Below are 10,498 nucleotides of genomic sequence, written 5' to 3' on the forward strand. Positions count from 1 at the left end.
TCTTTATTGCAGTTTCTTTTAGTCTCTCAGGCTCCCATATTTGTCCTATAGACAAGGACGAGGAGTTATTATAAGTCCCTGCTATAGGTTAAATTACACAATGTTGACTTTGCATTACTACGATGATTTGTAGGATGTTTGGGTCTACTCATTCTCAGACAGCTGCCATTGATAAGTCTGAACAGTACAACCACATCTAAAGGCTGCCAATATTATCAAACTAGTATACTTTCATCTTCAAATATGATCCATCAAACTGGAATTCAAATTACTCATATAGTCCATATGGTGGACATCCACCTGGATTAAAAAATGTCTTCCTCTGTTCCCCTCTCTCTCTCCTGTCTTTCCATCTTCAGGTACAGCTGCACCCTCAAGAAGACGTATCAGAGCTCAACGTGGCCACCAGGGAATTCCTGCCTCTCTGTCCCACTCAACAGGCAACATTTCTTCCCTGGGTGACCAGTCAGACTCTACATACACTAGTGCTACAGCCCACGGTGGACGTTTGCGCTCTCGTAGCCTCCCGCGAGAGGGTGGCCGTCTGATGGACAGTGATGAGGATGATGATGACAATTATGATGATGATGATGAAGACGAGGAGTTGTCACCATATGAAGCAGAGGACTTTATCCCACCTGGCCCTAGTCCAAGAATGAAGATGATGATGATGAAGGATGAGGAAGAGAGCACAGATGACCAGGCAGCTCCAGAGCCACTGCAACTTGGAAGCCTAAAAAGGTTGCAGCGATCAGGGGAAAGAGACAGAGGGGGTGGAGGAGGAGGGAGCCCAGAGCATAGCTGGATGGAGAGGGGCCGTTCTCGCTTGCCACGCAAAGCTGACATGGGCAGCTGTGAGATCTCATCCAGTTCAGATACCTTCAGCAGTCCTATTCACTCGGTGTCTACAACAGGAGTCCTTGGCAGCCATGTGGACCACAAAGAGGACCACCAGTCTTCAAGTGGGAACTGGAGTGGTTCCAGCTCCACCTGCCCCTCTCAGACATCTGAAACCATCCCCCCGCCCTCTTCGCCACCACTGACAGGCTCATCCCACTGCGACTCAGAACTGTCTCTCAACACTGTGCCCAATGCCATTGATGAGGGATTTTCCCTGGATCCCTCATACCACTCTGACCTCAGACCCCAGGGCCAGGGCCACAGGTCAAGCTCGTTCACATCCTCGGCCACAGACCAACTGGATGATGCAGGCGTCAGTACGGCCAGTGAGGGGGAGTGGACATACCCTCCTGATCAAGATCAGACTGATCCGGACCAGGACCCTGACCAGACCCAAAACCTGAGCCAGAGCCATGGGTTGGTCCAGGAGTACAGCTCAAAACAAGGTCTAGAAGACCAAACCTGTTTTCATGACAAGACCAGCAACACTGAAAAAGAACCTGGCTCTCATTACCCATGTGAAACAGAGGGTTTCTACTCCTCTTCTGTGAATTTTGGGGAGTGTAATCAGAGTTACAGAGGATACATGTATAACTATGCAGACCCAGGACCTGACTGTAATCAATCCAACACTGTGGCAGCACCACTATCCCACGGAGGTTACACCCAGCCCTCAGCAGACTTCAGAGCAAGTACTATGACCCTGGGGAGAACCTGTCGCCCACTGAGGAAGCCGAAAGTCAAACCTCCACCACCCAAACGGACTTCCTCACTGAAGGAGACCAGTAGTAGTGTTGATGTTGGAACGGACACCCAGGCAGATCAGGATCAACCAAAGACGGTTAGTGAACAAGAGCTCACCTTGTCTTCCACAGATATGAAGCTGGAACTGGAGCTAGAGCTTGGAGGTGCTCCAGAACCATTACAAACATCTTGTCTCGTGGCAGAGCCTTTGGGAACTTGGGGAATGGGACTGGGTGAAACTGTGGACATAGTAGAGCCCATGTCCTTCAGCTCTGCAGACACACACTCTTTTAAAGATGAAGGTGCTGTACAATCTGACTATGCAGACCTGTGGCTTCACAACACTGAGCTGAAGTCCAACAATGGTGAGTACACGTCTATGTCCAACTCAAGCACAGCCACAGGCACCACTGTCATGGAGTGTATCAAGTCACCAGACAGCTCTTCCTCCTCCACAGAAACACAAACCCAGGCCAATCCCCAGGCTTCAGAGACCAGGGCAACTAGTCCACCTTTACCACCTGGGGACTTCAAACTTGGGTCACCTGAGAAGCTGGCTGGCCTGGCCTCACCATCAAGTGGCTATTCCAGCCAATCAGAGACTCCAACATCAACGTTGCCCTCATCTTCAGCAGCGTTCTTCCCAGGACCTCTGTCTCCCTCAACTGGCAAGAGGAAGCCTAAAGTGCCCGAGAGGAAGTCTTCTCTCTCTTCCCTGCAGCACTTCCCCAGAGATGGAGTTTCCATTTCCTCTGGCTATAAGAGAGACCCAGACTTCCCACCTCCGCCTTCTCAACTTGATCTCAATGTTCTTCATGGTGGCTATGTCAGACATACACTATCCCACCGGACGCACCACATGCACACGCTCCACCATAGCAAGCACAGAGTTGCAAATGTGCTAGCCACTGGAACAAAGTTGTTGGCCCCTGATGCATCAAATTCCAACCCGCCACCAAGTTCAAACTCTGCTTCGGCAATTACTAACTCCAATCTGTTGGCGATAACTCAATCTGCTCTTCGTTCAGTGCAGCTCCATTCTGTTAGTCAATCTACGGACAGTGCTACAACTACAGACCAAGAAACAGCAATTGGACTAGAGACTGCTACAAGACCTAAATGTCCTCCTAGTAGTTCTACTCTGGCTCCACCACCTATTAACACCAGGCCTCTCCCTCCTCGTAGACCACCTCCCAGACCCCCAGTCCATGACCACACTTCCTCCCCTGAACATTCACAACCGCCTCCCCCAGGCCGCCACCCTGATGGGCCTCCATCCTACGAGAGCCTGCTGCTCAGACAGGACCGCTATGGACCTGGAACCTTCTGGGCTATGACAGCCTTCAGAACCCGGATGGACCCATCATCAGATCTCTCCGAGGACAGCTCACCTTTGCATCGGCCCGTGCCACGTGCTCCCCACCCTTCGCCTGTGGATCTACACACACATATCCACTCACACACAGAGTTCAGAGGGCTTACGCACTCAACTCATGCACACTCTGAATTTAGGGTTTTGGGGGAGCGTTCGTTTTCCCAGGATGATGATGATGATGAAGACGAGGAGGAGGAGGAGGAGGAGCAGGTGAAAGAGCCACCGAGGGCTGCATGTACAAGAGGAGGAATGCGATCGGACCACCCTCCACCTCCAGCGTATGAATTTGCCGGGGGATCCCACTCAGACTCAGGGCCCTGGGCTAGTCCAGTCAAAGTGCCTGGTACCACATTGGAGACATCGCATCCTTACCTAATCAGCGATGCAAGGAGAGGAGGACAAGTAGAGCAGGAAGAGGAGGAGGAAGCAACATCAGGTGCTACCAGAAGTGCCCATCAGCAGCAGCCACAGGAAAGCAAAGATGACTCCACCACTCCTGACACAGAGGATTACTTCAGTAAAGGTAAGCTTGTAAATTAAACTCAACTAGCAGATGTAGCAGTCTTCTGTAAAAACAACAGAACAACACAGTAACATGCCACCATTTATCTATACTAAAACAACTGCAACAGTAGCTAGTCAATCAGCAGTGACCTTTAGTAATGAATGGAGAGCAGGTTTTAAAGGGTGGTTATTTCACCAATTGTATGCTAAATGACCAGACAACCAGATGACATGTGATAGGGATGTTGTTTGCTGCAGATTCCACACCCAGTGATAACTCACTCTCCCCTTTGACGGATGACACCAAAGTGGATGATGACATTATTATCACATCACCCAACAAGACCCGAACAACTGAGGACCTGTTTGCCATGATACACAGGTGCTGCAAATTTTGCTTTGCTGCTCTATCTATTTGATTCTCTGTCTACATTGTCAATGTACTGTATGCAATGTATAGCTATTTTGTCATATCTTAGTGATAATCCAGCTATTTCAAAGTGTTTTTACTTTTATCTATTTGTCTATGGTATCTTCCATTATCTAAATCTTAATTAGGTCTGTATTGTGATTTCCTCACTTAGATCCAAAAGAAAGGTCCTGGGCCGTAAAGATTCAGGAGACTTAAACGTGAAGTCTCGTCTCTGCCCTACAGTGCCAGTGACCCCTGGAAATATCTCCACTGTCACTATCCCGCCTGCCCCTCCTCTTAACATCCCAGCCACTTTAGCCACTGCTACTGGGTCACAAAGAGCCCCTGTGCCAATCTACCGCAGCGCCAAGAAATCAACCACATCCAATGAGGAGTTTAAACTCCTGTTGCTGAAGAAAGGTAGCAGGTCTGATTCCAGCTATCGTATGTCAGCCACAGAGATTCTGAAGAGCCCCATCACTCCTAAAATACCAGGGGAGTCCCTTCAGGAGGGGCCCATTAGGCAGGCTGAGGAGCAACCCTCCACACTCCAGGAGCCCCCCATTTCTGGCCTAGACCCAATTCAGATACCAGGCCTTTTTCCCAGGGCCAACTCTGAGAGTTTCACCCCCAAAACCCTGCCTATGTCAGCTGCATCTCGACAGGGACGTTCTCGGATCCCCCCTGTAGCCAACAGCAGTCGCTACAGTACACGCAGTCGCCTCTACACAGCCCCCATGCAAGCCATTTCAGAGGGGGAGACAGAGAATTCAGATGGGAGCCCCCATGATGACAGATCATCCTAAAACCATCCGATGAGAGATGTCCTTTATTCTTAGCTGTGTCCTACATTTGAAATGGCTCCTTCTACTTTTCTAATCTTGGGTAGGTGTGTCATAAAGGCCAATAGTGTAATTCTTGTGACACACAAAATCTGAAAAAAGACAAAAAAAAAAAAGAAAGAAAAAACAATTTTGGATTCATTCTATTTAAGGGTGTCAGAGAGTGTTGTGAGATACTGAATTATAAAGGGATGATTATGAAAACTTTGAGGATATATCTAAATACTGTATTATCAAAAGAATAGCTCCCTCATAGTTAAAAGAGCAAGACTTAAAACCTATTTTGATTGAACTGTCTTTTTTTAAAAATAAAATTAACAAAAAAAACTGACCCAAACATTTGGTTATGATGAAAAAAGAAATTTTGTGGAATATGGACAATGTGCGTGTGCATGAGAAAACACATGCAATATCCACTGATATTTCTACTTCTTGTGTTTTGAATGGTGTGGGTGCGTGTGCGTCACTGAGGAACTGCTTTCTTATTAAAATTTAAAATTCTTATGAAATTTAATATTCTTTGAACTTTTGGTGCCCAAAGCATCAACCTGAATTCCCAGAGTCCATTCTCAATATTCCTGTCAACAAGCAAGGGTTGTTTCATTGTGGAAGTTACTAACAATATCTCAACACAGCACCAACTTATCTATATATTTCCATCTGCAGACCTGGCATAAAGAGTATATCACACAGAGTCAATCATATATTTCTTCACATAAATTATATCCAAAAAGATAACATGATGCATGTATTTTTGTAAAATTACGCCTCAGAACATGATGATAAAGTTTCACCATGTTGCATGACCCTATATGGAAACATCCCCTGGATTCTGGTTTCTGTCAACATTTTTGTGGTTCCTTTGTATTATAAGAATAACTAATCACTTTCACTTTCACTGTGAAAGGTTTTAGTGACATTTGTACCACATTTCCAGTGATCTAAATTGATTTGTCTTGGATTTGAGTGTCTAACAAGAAGGAGCAAGGGCTTACACTTAGATGGGGCCCATTTCTCAAAGATACCGGCTAATTTTGGACAATCGCACAGTGGCCTTTCTCTACTAGAGGTGGTTGTAAGCAGGGCATTTGTAAGTCTCTGCAAATACACATGGACCTGTGCCATGTTCCACCAGAATTCAATCACATGCTTATTTAAACCAACCTTGAATTCTAGTATGTTTAGACTGATTAAAGCTTTTCTAGCTGCTGGCCAGTCTTTCTGTGCTGACTTGAAGTGGAAAAGGTGCATTTCAAAGCAGTTTTAATGTTACTATTGAGTGAAGACGGTGAAAATGCTTTAGAAGGTCCTCAATCGGTTTGACTAGAGGTTAATTTGGAAAGGTTTCCAAGAACTGACCTCGCTTTTGCACTTCATGATTATTCAAGAATATTCCTTGAAAAGAAAATATATCTTATAATGAAATTGCATATGTATATTTGTACTGAATATAAAAAGTCATATCTATATAGAACAACAAGCAGAAATTTTATAGGGATTCAAGCTGAGTGTAGCAAAGAAGAACAGGTTTCACTGACATTACACATGAATCTTAACAATGTACACTGTTCTCCTCTCCTTGTTGCCTCTCCTTCATTTGCACTGACCCAGTAGCATTAGACAGGTGAAAGCTCAACCCAGTGGCTGGTGTATGCCATTTTGTCTTACCCTCATCTAACTTTATCACAAAATCTGAGAGAGAGGAGACAAGAGGAGGAAAGGACTACTTACCACCAACATCTAAAATTCAGCAGTGCATCTGTTGCATCGCTGCAGCCTTTACTATCCAATACCGGGGTTAGAGTGTGCTGTAAAATCTCTCATCCTTCCAATAAATACTACACATGTATAGTATCCAGTGTGCTGACAGAAGCAAACTATCATCAGTGGACAGTTTGAACTCTCACCTGCCTACCACAGCAAACACAACACATATACTTCTTACATTCAGAGACCGTACTTCAATAGAAACCATTCACTGTATTCTGTGAATACCTCAGCAAGCATATTACTGTTTTATTGTAAATGCTATAGATAGATAGATAGATAGATAGATAGATAACAAAAACACAACTGTTTGATACTCAGCGAATCTGAATTGCAGAACTGACACTGTGTAAGATGGAGAGAGTACAAAGCTGTGAACTGATTATAAGAATTTCACATTCGTCATACCCATATTGCTGAAGCGCACTCGTTCCTACTCATTGTTTTATTTGTTGTGTTTTTCTATCGCATGCAATAAGTAAAGAAAAAAAGAAGAAAAGGATACCACCATATCATTATTTTTTATCTGAGGGATGTCTCCATACCACAAGAAAAGATTTTGTATTTTCCATTCAAATGTCAAGTTCAATAGTGTGTTCTATAGATGTACAAACTGTCTGGCTAATTCTGTTCTGTATAGTCGTGATCACAAACAGGGGTTTATCTTGTACTGTATATCTACTCACTGGACAATCATACGTATAAGAGACTGTAAAGAAAATGATATTGAATCTGTCGGGGAGGGAGAATCTGAACACTTTTGGTGCTGGGTCCTAGTCTTGCTGGAGCTGTGGGAGTTTTGGAGTGAGAGAAATATTTTCAAGGAGAAACTGCTGATTCAGTTTTAAGTGCATATCTGGACAAGCTGCTTTGGATACAATGTACAAAAAACAAACAAACACAGAAATGGAAAAAATATCCATTCATAGATGCAAAATCTAGTTTGATCTGATCAGAAAGTCATTGTCTTTATTTTTGACCCATAACAGAATTTTTTGACTCCCACAAAACATTATTACTGAATAATGAAAAATAAACAGATCTGTAGACTTGATACAGTATTATATGAAAAATGCAATGTGACTCTGTGAAATACCATTTAAAAGTTTAAATACATAAATACACAAAGTATTTGTTTAGTGTGTTTTTTCCGTACTGTACCTGTATTGGCAGTGATGCTACAGAGGTACTTTAAAACTGTTTCCTTTAGTTGTAAATGTAGTGAACAGATGACTGATTGACACACTTTGATTAGAAAGCCAAACTATGGTTGCCATGCAGACTCTAGTTTAACACTCATTTAGCCTTCTCAAAGCTGTCTTCAGCAGCTCGGGAGTACAACAAAACAAGAATCTATCACCTTTCTAGTTAGATATAGATTCTTTTTCTCAACCCATTTTCCAATGTCTGCACACAATTTTCCCCTAAAGGGAAGTGTGACAACAACCACTTTTTTTTCAAAGGTGTACAGTATGGAATAACACTAAACAGACTTTTAAAATATGTGACGGAGAACAGAAAAAATACAGACGTTGACGACAAAGTGTAACTATTTAAAAAAAAAAAGCTCCATGTTTAAAAGTAGCTAGGACTTAACAGATTTGAATCACTTTTGTATTTTTGTATAAACTTGTAAATAGGTTTTTAAAGAAAAAAATCTTGCAAATTCTTTCTTTTGTAAAATAAATCAATAAAAGATTAAAAACAAAAAAGTTTTTTTTTTTTTTCAAAGTTTACATGATTATTTACAAGCCTTTGTATATTTTGGAGCTGTGCAACACCTTCAGTCTTGTATTTATTTTGGGGGGGCGGGTAACAACATTGTGAAAATTTCATTATTCTATATCTAATTCATTTTAACAGCTCATTAGGCTGCTTAGTAACTGTGCATAGAAAAAAAAGCCAATAAATGTGATTGCATTGAACAGAAGGCTTTTTGTGTGACACTTTATTTCCTACACAAGTGCATTGAGACGATCTCTCCACTAGATGGCAATGTTGTCTAGTTTTAGTCTCAATCATAGACTGAGATCTCTCATACAGTCTCATCTCAACCAGTGTTTCTCCTGGAGCTGAAGCTGCAGGGCAGATTCTGTCTCCAAAGCGTCCAACATTCAACAAAATCCACCTCAGATTAGCCAAATTGAAAAACTTATTAAAACACTACGTTCGTTAAAAAGGCAATAGGCTCCAGTCAAGTAAGAATAAATAAGGGCTTGAGACTTCATTTAGACTTCACAGTACGCCGAATTAGGTATCAGCAGTACCTGTTTGCTTTGTATCATTAGATGTACAGACGACGATCAATGAATTATTTTGGTAACGAAGGTAACTTAAAAACGTAACGATTCTCTACAAGGTTCTGCAGTTATAAGGAGTATTTTTCTGTGGTTTTTACGTGGTTTTATGGACGTTTATTTGCACTAGCACGGAAGACAATGCAAATTTAAGTGACGCTGAATCTAAAAATAAGTGTATCTTTCCTGTATGTTTAGATTTGACGGAGCTATGGCTGACACAAATTGCGACAATAGAACAAGTAGCCTACCTTAATTGGCTCCATGTCACTGCCACTGCTGCTGCTGCTGCGACTGCTGATGATGTTGATAAGCGACCAAACAACAACTAACTTCCTGTTGTTTTTTCCACCTGTCTCTTTCTGCTCACACAGTATCTTGATCTCATATAGTAGCTGAAATTATAACAACCTACCCAACTCAAATTTTGCACACCCAATTAATAAAGTGGCCTCAAATGGCTGGAAAATTACCTGCATTGACAACGTTGGGCGACACCAGCCTGTCGCTAATAATTTCAGGTGTCCCCTCTTAACTAACTCCACTGTTACATCAGCTAATGACATTAGTTCCTATAGTTGACAGATTTTCATAATTAGCGTTACAACATCAAGATGTACAATTTATGAGATAATGATAATGCCAATAAAATTATACAATAGCAACAGTGCTGGAAATTTATTCAACCACTATTCTTAAGTGAAATTATAGGGCACTTCTCCATTTGCTAGGTTGTACTCAACTACGTTTATTTAATAATGGCGAGTTACCTTGAAGATTCAGATGTGCAGTGCAAAATATAATTAACAAATTGATGATTTTTAAAAACTCATATTTAAGTAATAATTTTAGAAAAAACTTAAGTAGTTTTTGTTACTTTTAGTGGTAACAAAGTATTTTTCTGTGGTATTGCTACTTATAGTTATTTTTACTTTTTACTTTTAAGTAAAAGATATGAGCGCTTTCTCCATCCCTTGTCTTTTTTTTCTGAATTTACACTTGATTTAACAAACAACATTTAACATTTAAAACACAAGGTCTTAGTCTACAAAGTAATAGCCTATATTTTTGTCTTTTTCATTTCAGAGGGTAAAAGTAAGTTTGTATTAAATAAATTAGAGTTTGTATTAAATAAATTAGATGGCCCTGTTTCCTTAAAGCTGCCCATACTATCGATTTAACATTGTTTATCACATAAATACTTATGAGCATGTGGTAGGGTAATTCCTTCAACACTATCCCCTATGTTGTGATTGTAGCTTTCTTCACAACCAAGAAACAACATGTTCCTGAAGAATCTGCAAGACTAGTTATAATGAGCCTGTTTATCCTGAATGCTGATGGTGAGCTATTTGAACTGGATGATCTCTGGAACAATGACTCCTTTTGGACTGTCACTTTCCTTAAATGAGTCATCTATGATCCTTTGACCCCAATTATCTCCCCAAGACTGACACAACACATGCACACACACACAATTTTCGACAACTTCTGCTGGTGCTCATGAATGTTTTTTGTTTTGTTCTACTTTTCCTTTTCTTTGCATTTTATTCCTTTTACCTCTTATACTAATCTTTGTTTTTCTCTCCTTGAACCTCAATTATGTCTTCAATGTAGGGATCATTTCAAATGACAAGGCCAATGGTTCACAATCTAG

The 10,498-nt window shown here is 41.7% G+C and overlaps 1 protein-coding gene and 1 long non-coding RNA gene across 3 annotated transcripts in view; one reads left to right on the forward strand and one right to left on the reverse strand.

The window, feature by feature from the left end:
- nhsb (Nance-Horan syndrome b (congenital cataracts and dental anomalies)) overlaps positions 1–8,474 on the forward strand; it is a 51,628-nt gene extending 43,154 nt beyond the window's left edge. The window contains exons 10-12 of the mRNA XM_051074541.1: positions 360–3,542; positions 3,782–3,905; positions 4,108–8,474. Coding sequence (XP_050930498.1) covers positions 360–3,542; positions 3,782–3,905; positions 4,108–4,741 — 3,941 coding nt within the window. The 3' untranslated portion in view covers positions 4,742–8,474. The remainder of the gene's footprint in view (positions 1–359; positions 3,543–3,781; positions 3,906–4,107) is intronic.
- LOC108887948 (uncharacterized) overlaps positions 1–9,487 on the reverse strand; it is a 45,252-nt gene extending 35,765 nt beyond the window's left edge. For both annotated transcript variants that reach the window (XR_007814314.1, XR_001961717.2), the window contains exon 1: positions 9,093–9,487. This is a non-coding gene — a long non-coding RNA (uncharacterized LOC108887948). The remainder of the gene's footprint in view (positions 1–9,092) is intronic.
- Positions 9,488–10,498: the final 1,011 nt, after the last annotated feature.

Source organism: Lates calcarifer, linkage group LG2, assembly GCF_001640805.2.
Source record: "Lates calcarifer isolate ASB-BC8 linkage group LG2, TLL_Latcal_v3, whole genome shotgun sequence".
In the NCBI taxonomy this organism is placed as follows: domain Eukaryota; kingdom Metazoa; phylum Chordata; class Actinopteri; family Centropomidae; genus Lates; species Lates calcarifer.